The sequence below is a fragment of the Aotus nancymaae genome, unplaced genomic scaffold (genome assembly GCF_030222135.1).
Source record: "Aotus nancymaae isolate 86718 unplaced genomic scaffold, 86718_ANA_hifiasm-v0.15.2.pri h1tg000004l, whole genome shotgun sequence".
Lineage (NCBI taxonomy): Eukaryota > Metazoa > Chordata > Mammalia > Primates > Aotidae > Aotus > Aotus nancymaae.
In genome coordinates, this window is record NW_026988415.1 from 193,926 (window position 1) to 215,320 (window position 21,395).

Here is a 21,395-nt window from a genome sequence, read left to right on the forward strand (position 1 = left end):
CTGACCTCAGGTGATCCACCCACCTTGGCCTCCCAAAGTTCTGGGATTACAGGCTTGAGCCACCATGCCTGGCCTTCCACTGCCATTTTTCCAAAGTCAGATCTACATGATTTGTTCTTTAGTTTTTAGTGTCAATAATAGATATTCCTGAGTCTCTGCAGACAGGCCATTTACATGTCAGACCTTTTTTTTGTTTCAGAAATTACCTTGATTAACCTGGGCAACATATCAAGACCCAGTCTCTACAAAAGGTGAAAAACTTAGCTGGGCCTAGTGGTGCATGCCTGTAGTCCCAACTGCTCATCAAGCTGAGGTGGGAGAATCACTTGAGCCTGGGAATTCTACACTGTAGTGAGCTATGATCATGCCACTGCACTGCAGCCTGGGTAACAGAGTGAAACCCAGTCTCAGAAAACACAAAATTACCTTGATGCTCAAATCACAGTCATTTGACTTTTAATTTTGAGGTAATTGTAAATTGACATGAAGTTGTAACAAATAATAGAGAGAGATCTCATGCATCCTATACCCTGCAAAACTGTAGTGTAAGATTACAACTAAGATATTGACATTGATATAGTCTAGTGATCCTATTCAAATTTCCTCAGTTTTACTTATGCTGAGTATGTGTGTGTTTGCTTCTATGCAGTCTTATCACTTCTGTGTGTATGTGTATCTACCATGACAATCTAGACAGAACTATTTCATCACCACAAAGATCCCTCTTGTTGCCCTTTTATAAACAGACACCCCCTCTTGCCATCCACTCCTTGCCTGTCTCTAACCCCTGACAACCATTAATCTGTTCTCCATCTGTAGCATTTTGCAATTTCAAAAATGGAATCATATGGTATGTACTGTTTGGGGACTGGCTTTTTTCACTCAATGTAATTCCCTTGAGATTTATCTGAGTCATTGCATATATCAATAATTTGTTGCATTTCCTTGCTGAACAGTATTTTTTGGTGTGGATGTACCGTAGTTTGTTTAACCATTCACTTTTTGAAGGTCATCTGGCTTGCTTCAAAAACAGCTTATCTCTTTTTGACTATTATAAGCATTTATACACAGATTTTTATGTGAATATGAGTCTTCATTTCTGTGGGGTAAATGCTAAGTTGTGTGAGTGCTAGGTTGTGTAGTGGTTATAGGTTTAGTTTGTTAAGACATTACCAACATATTTTTGTGGTAGCAACATTCAAGATCTCTCTTGGCAATTTTTGAGTATATAATATATTATTATTAGCCATAGTCATCCTGCTCTATAATAAATCTCCAGACTTATTCTGTCTAAGTGAAACTTTGCACCCTTTGACCAGCATCTCCCTATTCCCTACCCCAGCCCCTGGCCACCAACATTCTGCTCTATGCTTCTATGAGTTCAGTTTCTTTTTTTTCTAATGTTCTTTGAGTTAGTTGTAAAGCTAGATTGTTTATTTAAGATCTTTGTTTTTTGTTTAGGTTGGCATTTATTGCTATAAAGTTCTCTCTCAGGACTGCTTTTGCTGCATCTCATAAGTTTTGGTATGTTGTGTTTCTATTTTTATTTGTCTCAAGAATTTTTTTGATTTTTCTTTTGATTCTTCTTTGAAGAAACATTCAGGAGAATGTTTAATTTCCACACATCTGTGAATTTTCCAATTTTCTGTTAACTTCTAGTTTTGTATTATTTTGGGTGGAAAAGACGCTTGATATGCTTTCAATCTTGTTAAATTTACTGAGACCTTTTCTGTGACTTAACATGTGACCTGTCCTGGAGAACGTTCCATGTGTGCTTGAAAAGAATGTGTATTCTGCTGCTGTTGGATAGCATGTTCTGTATGTGTTTGTTAGGTCCATTTGGTCTAAGTGTTGTCCTGGCCCACTGTTTCCTTACTGATATTTCTGTCTGGATGACCTGGCAGAAAAATGAGATCTTTTCGTCTTCTTAACCAAGTCTTTTACAGAGGAAATGTTTTGATTTTCACAAGGTCCAATGTATCAAGTTTTCTTTTTATGGAACGTGGTTTTGTTATCAATAGTATGAACTCTTTACCAAACTCAATCCCGAATATTTTTCCCTATATTTTCTTTTGAAATTTCATACCTTTATATTTAAGTAAAGATAATCATCCATTTTGAGTTCATTTTTAATAAGGTATGAGGATTAAGTTGAAATTCTTTATTTTTACCTGTAGATGTCCAGTTACTCCAGCACCATTTCTTCAAAAGACTATGCTTTATCAAATTGCTTTTGTACCTTTGTCAAGAATCACTTGAGTGTATTTGGGGTCTCTTTGGGCTCTTCATTCTGTTCAATTGATTTATGTGTCTATCCATAGCTCTGACACTGTCCCGATTACTATAACTATAAATTCAGCTTTAATATTGGTTAGAGTGATTTGTTCCACATTTTTCTGCTTTGTCAAGTTCTTTTAAGGCTCACCTAGGGCCTGTGCCTTTCCATTTAATTTTAGATTGTTTGTTTTTGCCTAGTCTAGAAAAAAACTTACTGGGATTATAATGGGATGTGTGTTAAACATATAGATCCGTTTTGGGAGAGTTGACATTTTTACTTTGTGGAGTCTTCTAATCCATGAATACAGTATGTCTCTCAACTGATTTATGTCTCCCTTGATGTCTTTTCTTTAGAACACTGTAATTTTCAGTATAGAGGTCTTGAACATGATTAAGTGTATGTTTAAATATTTTATTCTCTTTTTTTTTGAGACTGGGTCTCGCTCTGCTGCCCAGGCTGAAGTGAGGTGGTGTGATCTTGGCTCACTGCAGCCTCCACCTCCCCAGCTCAAGCAAGATTCTCCCACCTCAGCCTCCCAAGTAGCTGGGACTATAGGCACATACTACCACACCTGGCTAATTTTTGTATTTTTAGTAAAGATGGGGTTTCACCATGTTGCCCAGGCTGGTCTCAGACTCCGGAGCCCAGATGATCTGCCTGCCTTGGCCTCTTAAAGTGCTGGGATTACAGGCATGAGCCACTGCCACATCCTAAATAGTTGCTTTGGAGCAATTGTGGATGGCATTGTCTTTCTAATTTTGGGTTTAATATGTTCACTGCTATTACATGTGAATGGTGTTGATCTTGTATCCCAAGACCTTGCTGAACTCACTTATTAGTTCTAGGAAATTTTGTAGATTTATTGGAATTTTCTATATATATGATCATGTTGTCTGCAAGTAGAGACATATATAGTCCTTCCTTTCCAATCTGTATATGTTTTTTCATATTGCAATGCTAGACGTTTTAGTACTATGTTAAATAAGAGTGGTAAGAGTGATGTCCTTGCACCATTCCAGACCTTAGAGAAAGAGCATTCAGTCTTTCACTATTAAGTCTGGTGATAGCTATAGGTGTTTTTTAGATATTCTTTATGAAGTTGAGATAATTCCCCTTTATTTCTAATTTGCTGAAAGTATTTTTGTTTTCCATAAATGGGTGTTAGATTTTTTCATGTCCTTTGATATATGGTTTGTCTTCTTTGGCCTGTTGACAGGGTGTACATTGATTGATTTTCAAATATTGGATCCAGCTTGCCCAAATGGAATAAATTCCATTTTTCATGCTGTGTGATTCTCTTTATACATTCTGTTCTGTTTGCTATTGTTTTGTTGAAGATTTGGATGTAAATTGACGAGAGACATTAGTCTATAGATTTTGTTTAATACAGTCTTGATACGGTTTGGCTCTGTGTCCCCACCCAAATCTCATCTCGAATTGTAATTGTCAAGGGAGGGACCTGGTGGAAGGTGATTAGATCCTAGGAATGGTTCCCTATGCTGATCTCGTGGTAGTGAGTCAGTTCTTTTTTTTTTTTTATTGCATTTTAGGTTTTGGGGTACATGTGAAGAACATGCAAGATTGTTGCATAGGTGCATACGTGGCAGTGTGATTTGCTGCCTTCCTCCCCTTCACCTATATGTGGCATTTCTCCCCATGCTATCTCTCCCCAACTCCCCACCCCCCACTGTCCCTCCCCTATTTCCCCCCAACAGACCCCAGTGTGTAGTGCTCCCCTCCCTGTGTCCATGTGTTCTCATTCTTCAACACCTGCCTGAGTGAGAACATGCGGTATTTGATTTTGTGTTATCAGTTTGCTGAGAATGATGGTTTCCAGGTTCATCCATGTCCCTAGAAAGGACGCAAACTCATCGTTTTTGATGGCTGCATAATATTCCATGCTGTATATGTGCCACATTTTCCTGGAGTGTAAATTAGTTCAACCATTGTGGAAGACAGTGTGGCGATTCCTCAAGGATCTAGAAATAGAAATTCCATTTGACCCAGCAATCCCATTACTGGGTATATATCCAAAGGATTATAAATCGTTCTACTATAAGGACACATGCACACGAATGTTCATTGCAGTGAGTGAGTTCTTATGAAAGCTGATGATGTTTAAAGTGTTTGGCAATTCCTGCTTCGCTCCTCTCTCTCTCCTGCCGCCTTTTGAAGAAGATACCTTCTTCCCCTTTGTCTTTCACTATGATTTTAAGTTTTCTGAGGCCTCCCCCCAGCCATGCAGAACTTTTAAGTCAATTAAACCTCTTTTATTTATAAATTACCCCATCTCAAGCAGTATCTTCATAGCAGTGTGAAAACAAACTAATCTGTGTTTGTTACAGGGGTAATACTGGCTTTACAAAATGAATGGGGAATTATTTCCTCCTGTCTCCTTTCTGGAAGAGATTGTATACAATTGGTGTTAATTCCTTTTTAAATGTTTGATAGAATTCTCCAGTGAAATCACCAAGTCCTGGAGATTTCTTTTTTTAGGAGATTTTAAATTGAATGAATTAGTGGTTATAGGAATATTCAGGTTGTGTATTTCATCTAGGTTGAGTTTTTTAATATTGTGGTAAGTATACATATAAAATTTACCATTTTAATCGTTTTTAAGTGTATAATTCAGTGGCACTTAGTAGACATTTGCCCCTCCTTTAGTATTTGCTGGGCATTGGTTTCGGGACCCCCTGCAGATACCAGAATCCTTAGATGCTCAATTCTCTGATATAAATTGGCATAGTATATACATATAACCTACACATATCCTCCCATATACTTTAAATCATTTCCAGAATACTTATAATATCTAATACAATATGCAAATAATTGTACTGTATTTTAAAAATTTATATTATTTTTATATTTGTATTTTTTTTGTTTTTTGAATATTTTGATCCATGGTTGGTCAAGCATGTGGTTGGTTCTGGATGCGGAACCTACAGATATGGAGGATCAACTGTATTCACAATGTTGTGCAGCTATCACCATGATCATTTCCAAAAGTTTTTCGTCAGCCCAATTAAAACCCTATACCCATACAATAATAATTCCTCCTTACCCCAGCCCCTGGTAACCTCTATTGTACTTTCTGTCTCTAAGAATTTGCCCATTCTAGGTACCTCTTATAAGTGGAATTGCACAGTATTTGTTCTTTTATGTCTGCTTTATTTCACTTAATATAATGTTTTCCAGGTTTATCCATGTTGCAGCATGTACCAGAATTTCTTTTTTTTAAGGCTGAATAATACTGCATTATATGTATATACCATATTTTGTTTATCCATTCATATGTTGATGGACATATATGTTGTTTCCATGTTTTGGCTGTTGTGAATAATGCTGTTATGAACATTGACATACAGATACCTGTTAGATTCTCTGCTTTCAATTCATTTGAGTATGGACCTAGAAGTGGAGTTGCTGGATCATATGGTAGCTCTGTTTCACATTTTGAGGAAGTGCCAAACCCTTTTCCACAGCAGCTGCACCATTTTACATTCCTACCAGCAACATACCAGGATTCAGTTGCTTCATGTCTTCACCAATACTTGCAATGTTTTATTTGTCTTTTAACGATAGCCATCCTAATGGGTGTGAACCGGTATCTCGTTGCAGTTTTTATTTGCATATCCCTAATGACTAGTGATGCTTAGCAGCTTTTCATGTGCTTATTGGTCACTTGTAGATCTTCTTTGAAGGTATGTCTATTCAAGTCCTTTGCCCATTTTAAAACCTTTTTTTTGTTTGTTTGTTTTGTTTTTTGAGACAGGGTCTTACTTTGTCACCCAGTCTGGAGTGCAGTGTTATGATCTCAGCTTACTGCAACCTTCATCTCCTGGGCTCAAGCAATCTTCCTACCTCAGCCTCCCGAGGAGGTGGGACTACAGGTGTGCCACCACACCTGTCTAATTTTTGTGGGGTTTTTTTGGGTAGGGATGGGGTTTCACCGTGTTGCCCAGGCTGGTCTTGAACTTCTGGACTCAAGCAATCTACCCACCTCAGCTCCTAAGGTTCTGGGATTACAAGTATGAGCTACTGTGCCTAGCCTTAAAATCAAGGTTTTTGTTGTTGTTGAGTTGTATAAGTTCTTTATATAGTGTGGATATTAATCCCGTATTGGATGTAAGATTTGTATTTTCTCTCATTCTTGTGAGTTATCTTTTTACTATCTTGATGGTGTCCTTTGATGCATATAAGTTTTTAATTTTAGGCTGGGCATGGTGGCTCACACCTATAACCCCAGCACTTTGGGATGCCAAGACAGGTGGATGGCTTGAGCCCAGGAGTTTGAGACAAGCCTTGCCAACATGGTGAAACCCTGCCTGTAGAAAAAAATACAAAAATTAGCTGGACATGGTGGTGCACGTCTGTACTTACAGCTACTCAGGAGGCTAAGATAAGAGGACCTCTTGAGTCTGGAAGGCAGAGGTTGCAGTGAGTGGCATGATTGTGCCACTGCGCTCCAGTCTGGGTGACAGAGTGAGACTCTGTGTCAAAAATGTTTTAAATTTTGATGAAGATCAATTTATTTATTTTGTTGTTGTTGTTGATGTTGCCTGTGCTTTTGGTGCCATATCCAGGAAATCATCATCAAATCCAATGTCATGAAGCTTTTTCGTAATGTTTTCTCCTGAGAGTTTTATAGTGTTAGCTCTTATATTTAGGTCTTTGAACTGTTTCTTTTTTTATGCTATCATGTCTAAGAATCTTCTACCTATTTTGAGTTAATTTTTGTATATAATATAGGTCGGGGTCCAACGTCATTCCTTTGCATGTGGATATACAATTTTCCCAGCACCATTTGTTGAAAAGACTTCTTTCTGCCATCAAATGGTCTTAACATACTTGTTGAAAATCTAGTGACTATATATGCAAGAGTTTATTTCTGGGCTTGCTATCTTCCTTCCTTCCTCCTTTCCTTTCTCTTTTCCCTTATTTTCTTCCCTTTCCCTTCCTTCCCTAGTTCCCTCCATTTCTTCCCTTTTATTTCTTTCTTTATTTTATTGATTGATTGACTGATTGAGACAGGGTCTCACTCTGTCATCCAGGCTAGAATGCAGTGGTGTGATAATGGCTCACTGCAGCCTCCACCTGGGCTCAAGCGATCTTTTCATCTCAGCCTCTCAAGTAGCTGGAACCACAGGCGTATGCCACCATGCCTGGCTAATTTTTCATATTTTTTGTAGAGATAGGATTTCACAATGTGGCCAGGCTGGTCTCAAACTCCTGCGCTCAAGCAATCCACCTGCCTCAGCCTGCCAAAGTGCTGAGATTACAGGCTTCAGCCACTGCACCTGGCCTATTTCTGGGCTTTCCATTATATTTCATGGTTTTTATGTCTGTTCTCGATGTCTGTACCACATGTGTTGTGGTATCTGTAGTTTTAAAATCAATAAGTGTGAATCTTTCATGTTATTTTTCTAGATTGTTTTGGCCATTTGAGGTTCCTTGAAATTCCATATGAATTTTAGGATTAATTTATCTATTTATGCAAAAAATGTCATTGGGATTTTGGTAGGGATCGCACCGAATCTGTAGATTGCTTTAGATAGTATACATTGTCATTTTAACAATTTAGTGTCTTCTAATCCATGAACATAGGATTAGGTTGTATTTTGATAGTTGGTGGTTTTTGAGAAATTGGTCCATTTCTTCCAAGTTGTCAAATATGTGAGCTAAAAAAAGTTCATCATTATTCTTTCAATGGCTACAACATCTATAATGTCCTATTTCAGTCCTTTTATTGGCATAGCATCTTTTTCAACTTTTATATTTGTTAGTAACACTAGAGGTTTATCCCTTTTTTACTATATAAATAAGCTTTTGGTTTTATAGTTTTTTTTTTTTTTTTAGTATTGCATTCCTATTTTCAATTCGTGGATGTCTGCTCTTGTGTTTATTATTTCCGTCTGCTTCTTTGGTTTTGTTTTTCTAGTATCTAGCTAGCTGCTGTTTCTAGCATCTTGAATTAGTAACTTAGATTATTGATCTGAGGCCTTTCTTCATACCTAACTTAAGCATTCAGTGCTGTAAACTTCTCTCTGAGCATTGCTTTAGCTGCATCCTACATATTTTGCTATGTTGTGTTTTCATTTTCACACAGTTCTATGTATTTTTTAAATTTTTCTTTGAAACTTTTTCTTTGACTCTTGTTTTATTTAGAAGTACGTTGTTTAATATCTAAGTGTTTAGAGATTTTCTTGTTTTCTATTATTTCTTCTCTGTTTCTAATTCGAATTAATTATAATCTATGATACCTCTCTGTATAATTTCAATACTTTTAAGTTTGTTGAAGTTTATTTCCTGGTTCAGGATATGATCTCAGGTGAATATTCTGTGAGTGCTTAAACAATTGTTTACTCTGCTGTGGTTGGCTGGTGTGTCCTGTTGTGCCAGTTAGATCCTTTTGCTTGATTATTGTTCAGTTCTTCAATATCCTTGTAGATTTTCCATCTAGTAGTTCTACCAGTCGCTGAGAGTAGACTGTTGAAGCCCCCAACTATAAGTGCATTTGTTTATTTCTTCTTTTAGCTCTATCAGGTTTTACTTAATGTGTCTAGACACTCTATTGTGAGGTGAACACACATTCAGGATTGTTATGTCTTCCTGGTGGATTGATCCTTTTGTTATTTTGTAATATCCCTCTTTATTCCAACTGAGAACTGTTGGTTCATGACTTGACTTACTGTATTGTTTTTGTACTTTCTTTGCAGAACATTCAGACCTGCATTTCTCTGATTCACAGACAACACCGAAGGTCTATCGAAAAATGATAGGCAATACATTTTAAATGTCCCCAGGCAGTTTGGATATCACATTATTGCTCTGTAAAACTCATTTAGGTTTTTTTCCCCACATACGTTGCTGTTTCTCTCCCGATTGCTTGCTGTATATAGCACTGTCTCTGTCTTTTCCCTCTATTAACTTCAATAGTGGGAACAGTTACAGCACAGTCTTCTGAAGTTCAAGAAAATAATCAACTGGAATATTCATGAATGCTATCTGTGTAATTGGTGTGAGGGACTTCCATATTTGAAAGGAATCTGTTTGAGCCCAGAGACCTAGTGTTTATAATAGTAACCACAGTTATAAAATTATATATGTGTGTTGTAACCACTTTGCATTTATAAGATACTACCACAGTCCACAGGGAATGTAACCTCAATCTGTCCATCCCTGGGCAGGATTAGCTATAGTTCAAGTGCCAGGTTGATAGTGGTAGAACCAAGGCTTGGAGCTCTCAAGCACTCGTGCTCGAGCTCTGGAACTCCTTGGTTCATGTGGTCATCTCTTGCAGATCTGGGCTCAAGTCCCAGCTTTACCACTTACCTGGCCACATGTGGGACTGTGTCTGCCTCATAACCCCCATCCCCTGAAGAAAAGTGAGCAGAACCCACCTCATTTAAGCCTTTTATATCTATTTGTCATCCATCTCAAAGTGATTCTTCAGAGGTCCTGTAGGAGCCTCAAGGAACAAGAGAAGAATATTCATGATGTGACTTCCCTGAGCCATGAATGGCTGTTGCATTTGTTCCTAATGTGCTCCCTTTGCTGTCCGCCCTTCCCCTTTTAGAGAGATGGAACCATGTAACCACCACCACAACCAAGAGGCCAGTAACTACCAGAGCTCCAGCAAATACTTTAGGTAAGGTGGGCACTCTGAGGAGAGCAGTAAGGGAAGGATCCCATGGGGCTCCCTCTGAGACAGTATCCACAAGGGCTACCCCTAGATGAACTAATTGAGTATTTCTTTTACTTTGGGATCCCATGAAGGAAATGATTTTGACTTGGCTGATGCCTTAGATGATCGAAATGATCGAGATGATGGCCGCAGGAAACCGAGTGCTGGAGGAGGAGGTAAGTCCCACCTGGTCGGGTTCTGTCTCATTAATTACAACATCCCACAGAGCCAGAGCCAGTCTGCACCTGGCAGAGTGGGAGGCGCTTCAAGCCACTGGAGAACCCTATAATGGTGGCACTTAAGCTTTTTTTCGTCTTGGGACTCTCAGAATCATTGAGATCTCAAGAGATTTTGCTTATGTGGGTCATGCTTGTCAATACTCATTATCTTAGAGATTAAAACTGAAAGACTTTATTAATTAATCTAAAATGAACGACACTAAACCCATACATTTAACACAAATAACATTTTTATGAGAAATAACTATGCTAGGCAAGACAAAAACTTGTATTGAGGAGAATGGGCACGATGTTACATTTTTGCAGATTTCTCTCACGTCTGGCTGGATAGAAGCAGCTGGATTCTCACACGCACTTTACTCCATTGTGAGATGTTGTTTTGGTTGAAGTATATGAAGGAAGTCTGGCCTCACACCCATATGCAGTGGGGAAAGAGAGGAATATTTTCACAGACTTTTCAGATCCTTGTGGATAATCTTCTTGGATAGGGCACCAAAACTTGGCCCCAACAAAAGCGGTTGTTTCTTACGGGTTAAGCTCAGTGTAGAGTATGAAACTATCAGTGAACTTTCCACACTTGGTTCCGTGGGACTCCCTTGTCCTTTCTATGAATCTTTTACCCATTCATAAATTTTCTGCTTCCTTGTATCAGTTTCCTTGCTGCATAACAAAAATCAGAAACTCTGAGTTAAGACAATGCCCATTTATTATCTCACTGTTTCCTTTGGTCCAGAGTTCAGGAAAAGCTAAGCTGAGTTTTCTGCTCAGGAGCTCATATAGCTGTGGTCACGGTGTTGGTGAGGGCTGGGGTCTCATCTGAGGTTGGGTCCTCTTCCAAGCTCAATTGCTTGTTGACGGTACATTCCCTAGCAGCTGTAGAAATAATGACTGCTTGCTGCTTCAAGACCAGAAGAAGAACAACCGAGAGAGGGGTTGGTATGGGGAGAAAGGAGGAGAGACCGGCCAACTCTGTTGCTTCTCATGTCTGAGCTCAGAGAAGGCCTGAACCTGCTTTTGAGGATATCACCTGATTAAGTCGTGCCCATGTAGGATAATCTTTTTGATTAATGCAAAGTCAAATTGATTTGGTACCTTAATTACCTCTGCAAAATCCCTTCACCTTTGGCATGTAATCTAACCTAATCATGGGGGTGATAGCCATCCTCTCTGTGGTTCCACTCACACTCAGATAGGTGGGACGTTATTTGGCAAATGTACACCAGTGGGAGGGGGTCTGGGGGGCTCTTAAAATTTCATCAAGGACATTCTTAAGTGGAACTAGCAATCATTTTCTGCACCTTGGGCAACATTAACACAAGTTTCCTGTTGCTGAAATGTTTTCTTGTCATTGAAATGTATGGTTTATTTTCTCCAGGTTTTTCAGACAAGGATCTTGAAGACATATTGGGGGGTGGAGAATACAAACCTGACAAGGGTAAAGGTAGGAGCATTGATTTGTGCCAACACACCCCTTATTCTGGTGAAAAGGGTGCAGCGACCAGATTAATTGGGCCTCTGGTAAATGAGTGGTAGTTCCCAGGCATTCCAGCCTGCCAGTTGGGGTTCCTTTGGAATGATGTGAGCCATGCAGTTCAAGGGTGGGGATTTATAACCATCTTGGAAAAGCCTCACCTTTCCCCTAATGTTCCTTAAGCAATAGTGCTGACGGGTTAATGTTTCATGCTGGCAGAAGCCTATTTGCCGAGGCAACACCACCAATGATGATAACTGTGGGCCAGTGGACCCTGAAAACAGCCCTTTCAACCTCAAGAGACTCACTGTTTCTTGGGATGGGAGGAGCAAACTCATGATGACAAGTATTTTTTTAAGAGACCCATAGCAAGTCACATATATTTTTTAAATATCTTTTTATTTTGAAATGGTTCTCACAAGAAGTTATAAGAATACTTCAAGAGAGTTCCTGTGTACACTTCACCTGGCTTCTCCTTACATAACCGTAGTCATTGTCAAAACCAGGAAATCAACACTAGTACAATCCTGTTAAGTCAGGTAGACCTTGTTCAGATTTCATCAGATTTTGCCTGCATTCAGATATGCATGTGTGAGCGAGTGTGAGTAGGTCCTGTAAAATGTTATGTGTGTAGATTTGAGTAACCATCACCATAATTAGGAGGCAGAACTGTTCCATCAAGACAGAGAAGTTTCCTCATGTTACCCCAGAATAGTCATGTCCTCCCCAAGGCCAGATAGTGTTAATACCCCAAACTACCAATAATTGAAACCTTTCATCATACTATACATCAAGTATGGAGGGAATATTAGCCAGATTTGTTGATGTGGCAAGACAAGCTAGTGTTTGTAACTTGTGGTTGTAACCTGTTGTGATTGTAACTTGTGATTGTAATCTGTTGTGATAGCAACATGTTACAATGGTTAAGTTGTGGTAGTAACTCTGGTTGTAACCTGTTGTGACGGCAAATTGCTGTTATACCCGGTTATAAGTGTGACAAGTTATGGGTGTATCTGGTTGTAACCCTGATACACTCCCCACAGTCTTGGCTGTGGTTACTAGTGTTTGCTCTTTTTTCCCAAGAATGGTGTGCCTTTCATATGGGAACAATATTCTCTTCCGATTAAAGGATACCATAGTCAAATTTGTCCTTCGAAACACCTTTTCAGACAGAGCCATCTCTAGTAAAAAGCTCTAAAAGCCTCTAAATGAAACCCACAGGTGTCAGGAGAACATGGAACATTTAAAGGGCAAATCCAGCAAATTAGCCAATTACTCCTGGGTGATAAGTGGTATTTCCAGGTGGTGAGAGGAGGGCAGTAGGCACGTGTGTAAGCACACACATGAATGTAAGTCTGAATGACATGTCAGGGGCTTTTCCTTATTAAAAATGCATGTTTTATCCAGGAAGAAGTGTTCAGAAATTCTTTAATTAGACTCATATTTGAACTTCTCTTGTAAAGTGTAATCAATTGTTAGCTTAAGTTATACCCTCTGCCATTATAGGTGTCAAGAAAAGAAAATAAAGGGGGTCATGGGAAAAAGGACAAGTGTGAAACTGAAACATGGTTATGATAAGCACACCATAGAATTCTCAGACACTGTCCTTTGCACAAAAATATGCTAATGCTGTGAGCAAAGGTAAAACATCACATTTCAATAAATTATGATCTTTAGCATGAAAAGGATCCTAATTAATGCGTTTTTCAGGCTTGGGTCTTAGGCACAGAGATTCAGCTATACTTTTAGGGTGTATTTTTGAAATAGTACATTATTTGTTACGGATTTTTTCTCAGTAAGACTTCTTGCTGACCCTGTAGAAGCCCCACATTTTGCCTATAGGTGATGATGACAGTCTTTTGCCAACAGGTCCTATTGACTTTCTCTAAGAAGGTGATGGCTATAAGCCCTCCTTCTCCACCCTTATTTCCTTCCTGCCCAGCCTGGGCTCTGATCGTCCCCCATTTCTGCCAACGGACTTCTTTACATAGCACTTCGGGAAATTTGAGGCCAATGTTTCAACTCCTCATAGTCCCACTGCCATCTATACCCTAGAGTATGCAAGCCTCTACTCCCACTGTGGTTTCCAGTGGCTTCCTGATGGTCACAGCACTCTGTCCTGTATGGCCTCTGTAGCATTTGACTTTGGTGATCACCTTCTCCTTAACATTCTTTCCTCCTGGGCACCTTTCTGACTCATTGACTGGTCTCATCCATGAGTCTCATTCACTACTTCTTTCTGAAAACTGTTGCCTCTTGGATTTATTTTGTTGGTGTCCATCCTGTATGTCATTCTCTTTCACTGGGAAAGAGAATGGCATTAGAAACCAAGTTCTGAGTATTCATTGCCTAGTGGTGTATCACTACTTCTAGACTGTCTAAACAGACAGAGATAGGAAATATATGTATATATAGTAACTAATGTGTCTTACCTCAGGCTACTAAAACAAATTACCACAGACTAGGCGATAATTAAAAAACAGACATTTGTTTCTCACATTTCTAGAGGCTGAGAAGTCTAAGATCAAGTCATTGGTAGATCCAGTATCTAGTGAGGATCTATATCCTGTTTTGGAAATGGCTGTCTTCCTGTTGTGTCCCTGATTGGTAGAGAGGACAAAGTGGGGAGGAAGCTCTGGTGTCTCTTCTTATAAGGGTCCTAATCCTCTTAGGAGGGGTCGACCTTCATGACCTAATTAACTCCCAAAGACCCCACCTCCTAATACCATACACTGGAGGTTAGGATTTCAATGTATGACCTTGGGAGAAGGGATACAAATGTTCAATACATAAGACCATATATGCACACATATCCAAAATCATTTGTTTTAACCATCAGCAGGCATATTAACCTAAACATGACTTCACACTTATATCTCCAACTGTAATCTAGTGCCAGAGGATTATTTTGATCTTCCTTTTTTGCTTACCTATAACTTTCCTCTCCGACAGTGAGACACCTAGCTCCTACTACCTGTCATCCATTTACTGTCTTGCTCAATTCAGGTATACACGTATAGAGCATCAGAACTGCTGACTCATACCCCCAGGAGAAACAACTTTACCAACTAGAGTCCAGTGTTTATGTTCAGTTTCTTTTGTCTTTACCTTACAGTTTCCAGTCAAAATACTGTTTTTCAGTTACTTAGGTCAGTTCCTTTACCTTCCTCATCCATTGAGTACAGTTATGCCACCCACTTATAATGGAGTTAGATTCATTTGTCATAGTCTGCATTCCATCCTGGAAGTCCCCCACCCACCTAGTTGATGTTTTATTGTTTTGCTTGTAGGCATTAAAGTTCAGTCTTTGTGACATATAGTTCTGTGGGTTTTGGCAAATGCATAGAGTCATGTATCCACCACCCAAGTACCATACAGAACAGTTTCATCACCATACTAGAACTTCTGTATAGGCCCTTGAGAGTCAGCCACTCCCCCTTTCCTCAACCCTAATCTGTTTTCTATTAGTACAACCTTCTGATTTGTTTTACCATATCCAGAATGCTGTATAATTGGAGCCATACGGTATATAGCCTTTTCAGAATAGCTTCTTTCACTTAGCAATATGCATTTAAAGTTCTTTTGTGTTTTTCATAGCTTGGTAGTTTGTTCTTTCTAGCATTGAACAATATTCCATTGTATGGATGTACCACTTTGTTTATTCACCTGCTGAAGGACACCTTACTTGCCTCCAGTCTGGGGTGAATATGAATAAAGCTGCTATAAACATTTTTTTTTAGATAGGATCTCACTCTGTTGCCCAGCCTGGAGTGCAGTGATGCAAACACAATTCACAGAAGCATTGACCTCCTGAGGTCAAGCAATCCTCCCACCTCAGCCTCCTGAGTAGCTGGGATCACAGATACCTACCACCATACTTGGCTAAGTTTTAAAATTTTGGTAGGGATGGGGTCTTGCTATGTTGCCCAGGCTGGTCTCAAGCTCCTGGGCTCAGGTGATCCTCCTAATATGCTGGGATACAGGTGTGAGCCACTGTGCCCAGCTATAAACATTTTTAAACATTACATACAGGTTTCTGTGTAGACGTACACATAATACTTTTGTTCTATGAACAATACTATGAAGAAAAGAAAAAGACAAGCCACGGATTTAAAGAAAATATTTGCAAAATTATATACCTGATATAGGACTTGTATTCAAATGATATAAAGAATTTAGAGGCTGGGCGCAGTGGCTCATACCTGTAATCCCAGCACTTTGGGAGGCCAAGGTGGGTGGATCATGAGGTCAGGAGATCAAGACCATCCTGGCTAACACGGTGAAAGCCCCTCTCTACTAAAAATACAAAAAATTAGCTGGATGTGGTGGCAGGCGCCTGTAGTCCCAGTTACTTGGGAGGCTGAGGCAGGAGAATCTCTTGAACCAGAGAGGCAGAGGTTGCAGCGAGCCAAGATCACACCACTGGGACTGCATTCCAGCCTGGGCAACAGAGCAAGACTCCATCTCAAAAGAAAAAAAAAAAGGATTCATAAAATTCAACAGTAAGACCTCAAACAACCCCAATTTTTAAATGGGCAAAAAATATGAACAGACTTTACCAAACAAGAATATAAAATAGGAAAATAAGATATTCAACATAATTTCTCACTAGGGAAATGAAAACAAGATAACCACTACACACATGTTAGAATGTCTAAAATCCAAAAAGTTGATAATATCAATTGCTGAGGAGGATGCAAAGCAACAAGAACTCTCATTCACTGTTTGTGGGAATGCGAAATGGTACAGCCACTTTGGAAGAGAGCTTGACAGTTTATTGTAAGGTTAAACATAGACTTGCCATATGACCCAGCAGTCATACACCATTGCTGGTTTTTGCCCCGATTGAACAATCTGACAGACTTCTGGAAGGGAATAATGAAATCAGCCTTGGGCAAAAATGCCATGGATTCAAGCTGTCTTTGCTGAAATCAATTTACTTTCCTGAAATGACTGACTTTTTGTCCACGTTTATAGTTGCTTTTTCAGGAGAGGATTTGTTGATCTCCTCACTCCCTTATGCCAGAAGTCTTCTCCCCTGGTATTTTTTGAATCCAGATTATTCCTTCTCTCTATCTCCCTGCAAGCCCATGCTGTCTTCACCTTCCCTTGGGATGACCAGCTAAGAGGTTAAGAGTGGCAACCCTAACCTCTTAACTGGTATTTTTGCTCCAGTTTGTCCTCCTTGCAGCTGCAAAAAAGAACGATCAAGAACATGAATCTGATCCTGTCATTCCTCTGTTTAAAAAAATACTGTGTAATAATGAAAAGACAAAACAGTCCAATTTAAAAATGAGCATAGGATTTGAACCGACACATCACAAAGGAAGTTACATGATGTTCAAAATAATTTATGTACGTTGAACCAATCTGGCATCCCAGGGATAAAGCCTACTTGATTGTGTTGGATTAGCTTTTTGATGTGATGCTGGATTCAGTTTGCTAGTATTTTGTTGAGGATTTTTGCATCTATGTTCATCAAGCATACTGGTCTGATGTTTTCTTTTGTGTTGTGTCCTGCTACAGTAACCAAAACAGCATGGTACTGGTACAAAAACAGACACATAGACCAGTGAACAGAATAGAGAACATAGAAAAAATGTCACAGACCTACAACCATCTGATCTTCAACAAAGTTGACAAAACAAGCAGTGGGGAAAGAACTCCTTATTCAATAAATGCCGCTGGGATAACTGGCTGGCCATATGCAGAAGATTGAAGTTGGACTTCTAGCTTTTTACAATATACAAAAATCAACTCAAAATAGATTAAAGACTTAAGTGTAAAACCCAAATCTATGAAAACCATGAAGACAAGCTAGGAAATACTAATCTGGACCTAGGACCTGACAAAGTCTTCATGATAAAGACACCAAAAGCAATTGCAACAAAAACAAAAATTGACACATGGAACCTAATTAACGTAAAGAGTTTCTGCACAGCAAAAGAAACAGAGTAAACAGACAACCAATAGAATGTGAGAAAATATTTGCAACTATGCATCAAACAAAGGTTTAATATCCAGAGTCTGTAAGGAACTTGAACAAATTTACTAGCAAAGAACAAACCATCCCATTAAAAAGTGGGCAAAAACATGAACAGACATTTCTCAAAAGAAGACATACATGTGGCCAACAAGCATATGAAAAAAAGCTTAAAGTCACTAATCATTGGAAAAATGCAAATCAAAACCACAATGAGATACCTTCTCACACCAGTCAGAATGGCTATTGTTAAAAAGTCAAAAAATAACAGATGCTGGCAAGGCTGTGGAGAAAAGGGAGCACTTATGCACTGCTGGTGGGAGTGGAAATTAGTTCAGCCAGTATGAAACGAAGTTTGGTGATTTCTTAAAGAACTTAAAACAGAATTGCCATTTGACCCAGCAATCCCATTATTTAGTATATACCCAAACATAAATTTCTCTATCCTAAAGACACATGTATGTGCATGTTTATTGCAGCACTATTCACAGTAGCAAAGACATACAGTCAACCTAAGTGCCCATCAACAGAGAACTGGATGAAGAAAATGGGGTACATATATACCATGAAATACTACACAGCCATAAAAAAAAAGTGAGATCATGTCCTATGCAACAACATAGATGGAGCTGAAGGCCATTATCCTTAAGCAAACTAACTGAGGAACGGAAAACCAAATACCACATGTTCTCATAAATGGGAGCTAAATGATGAGAACAGATAGACACATACAGGGGAACAACACACAGTGGGGTCTATCAGGTGGTGAAGGTTAGGAGGAAGGGGAGGTTCAGGAAAAATAACTAATGAATACCAGGCTTAAAACCTAGGTGCTGAAATGATCTGTACGACAAACCCCCGTGACAGTTGACCTGTATAGCAAACCTGCACGTGTATCCCTGAACCTAAAATATTTTTTTAAAAAAAAAACAAAATTATTCTTTGGGGAAATACAAATTAAAACCACAGTGAGATACCACAACACATCCTCCAGAATAACTGAAATTGAAAAGATAGTATCAAATGTTGATGAAGATGTGGAGTGACTGCAGTTCTCATATATCATCGGTAGGGATGTAAAGTTTCTTTTAAAACTGAACATAGACCTACCTTGCGACCCAGCAATTTCATTCCCTATTCAAGAGAAATGAAAGCTGTGTCCTGCCCCACTCCGACAAAAAAAAAAAAAAAAAGACTTATAAAAGAACGCTCATTGCTTGATTTACAATAGAAAAAACAAAAACAGAAGAAAACCTGGAAACACCCAGGTATCAATAGGAGAATTGATCAACAAACTGTGATACATTTACATATTTATACAACGGAATGAGTTACTGATACAACAGCATGGCTAAATGTCAAAAACAATATGCTGAGTAAAAGAGGCCAATGAAAAAAGAGTACATATTATATGAGCCCAATTATATGAAGTTCCACTACAGACAAAACTAACCTATAATGACAAATGAGATCTGTGGCTGCTGGGGTTGGGTGTGTGAATAAGATCAATTGGGCATCACTTTCTGGGGTGATGGTTATGTTCTGTGTCTGGATAGGGGTCTCAGTTTCATAACTGTGTACATCTGTCAAAAGTTATCCACTGGTACATGGAAGATTTGTGTGTTTCACTATATGTAAATTTTACCTTAAAAAAGGAATCATAAGCAAATGTAAATAAATTGCTAGGTAACCATAGGTTGAGGTCTCCTGATGCCTGTAACTTAACTTTGAAACGCGTCAGTAAAACTAGATCGATTGACAAGAGGGATGGTAGACGTGGTAAAGTGAATGATGCAGAATGTTAATTACAGGTCTACGTGCTGGGAATTGGGTGTTTACTGCACAAAGTTTTTAACTTCTTTGTATGTTTGAAATTTTTCTTAATTAGATGTTGGTGAAAAAAATTAAAGAAGCAGGAACAACAACAAAAGCCTCCTTAAAGGTTCCCCACTGCTTATGAGATAGGTTGAAGCCCTTACTCTGCTGACGTGTTCTTTCTGCCCTAGACCACCACATTCCTGTCATCTCCAAACGTAGGTACATATGCCAGTGCCTGCACATGATGTTCCTCAGTCTAAACTGCCTGCCTTCCACCATGTGAATTCCCACTCATCCTCTAGCAAGTGCTACGTTACCCATTCCTTGAGATCCCCTCCTCTCGGGAGGCTTCCCCCATCTGTGGCCCTGTCTCCCTGCCCACTCTCGGCCCTGCAGCACAGCTTCCATCTCCTGCCTCTGGGCTCTCCTAGAGCTTCTGTCATTCTGCTGGTACAGAATAGCACATGTCATTCGGAACCACAGTGGGCGGCATGTATCTTTTTTGCTTCTGCTAGACTGGGCTTCCTGTGTATTCCTACCACCCCCATGCAGATTTGCTGGCATGAGGACCATGGACCAAACACCCGGCTTTGCTCTCTGCCTTCTCTGTCACACCTCCCTGTGAAGGCTAGAGTGATACTTTTGATTGGCGAAGCCAGGATGAGCCTGCTGATCCTCTGGGCCACATTACTGGCGAGATCATGGCATGACATGCTTTCTCCTGGAACTCCAGAGGAGTGTGAGAGCCAGGGCCCACCATGTTGCTAGCTGGGGAAGTGTGCACTCTTAGACAGCAGGTGAGCTCTGTGTCCACTCCGTAAGCCCAGCTTTCCCCCATATGAGCTCTGGGGTGATTTTCGTGAGAAGGAAAAGGGGAGAGAAGTAACAAGTAGCTTCTGTGCGGCCTCAGGCCGTGGCCTCTAATTAGTACACAGCAGGCCTGCCCTTGAGGGTGCTGGCGCACTGGTCTAGCCTCTTCATCAAGCAGATGGCTCACCTTGATCTTTCTCTGTCTCCTTGCATCTATTCTCAGTTGGTAAAGAACCTGGAGGGGAGGATGGGGAGAGGGGTGTTATTAGCACTCCCAGATCACCCTCACTGGCCTCTTGGTCAGAAAACTTGCAATAAATTCACACCAGGAACCAAATGGGGCCATTTGCTGCTTTCCTTTCTCCGCATCCCCAAGGAGAGTCTTCCTTCTGTGCTCCTTAAGGATCCCTAGGGCAGCGTCTACTCCATTGCTCTGGCTAGGTGTTTTACCCACTCCTTTGTTATCTCTAGGCCTTTCCCAGACTTCTTAGTCTGCTCAAAGCTAGAGTTTCAGTGACAGCTCTTTCAAGGGGCTTTGGGTGATATGAAATGGATGTCTTCACAGTGAGCTTTTCTTCTGCTCCAAGTGCAAACACTCCATGCATTGCAGAGAACACCATCAAAAGAGGAGCCCTACCTGAACTTCTCCTTCGGAGTCTGAAGGTGAAAGCTGCTTTGCAGCACCCAGCATTTCACTGTACTAATTCCTTTCTTTGGATCACCACCTCCTGGGTTTAGCAGCCCATATGCTGGGCTCACTCAGCTATACACCACTTGTTCATAACTACTGTGGGATCACAGGACTGAAACACTGCCTCATTTTTCTTAATTAGAAAAAATTATTTTGAAAATATTAGAATCATATTGGGCACATTTTTTACCCCAAAACGGCATTTTTTTTTAAAGGCCAAAGCATGCAGTTCTTAAACACTGAGGCAAGACTAAAAACCCCTCCTTCTAAAGAGATACAGACATTCTGTTACCGTTGTGTCTGGGTTGCATACATGGGCTATCTGGAGACGTCCCCAAATGTGAAGTGTGAATGCCCTCACCTTAGTTCACAGGGTTAAAGGGGACAGTACTGACTCTAGTCAGTTGATAGACTGTAA

At 39.8% G+C, this 21,395-nt stretch overlaps 1 protein-coding gene across 4 annotated transcripts in view; it reads left to right on the forward strand.

The window, feature by feature from the left end:
* Positions 1-21,395, forward strand: part of CD99L2 (CD99 molecule like 2) — a 131,662-nt gene that overhangs the window by 95,768 nt on the left and 14,499 nt on the right. For all 4 annotated transcript variants that reach the window (XM_012477324.3, XM_012477322.3, XM_012477325.3 and 1 more), the window contains exons 5-7: positions 9,858-9,929; positions 10,058-10,141; positions 11,580-11,645. In XM_012477324.3, coding sequence (XP_012332747.1) covers positions 9,858-9,929; positions 10,058-10,141; positions 11,580-11,645 — 222 coding nt within the window. The remainder of the gene's footprint in view (positions 1-9,857; positions 9,930-10,057; positions 10,142-11,579; positions 11,646-21,395) is intronic.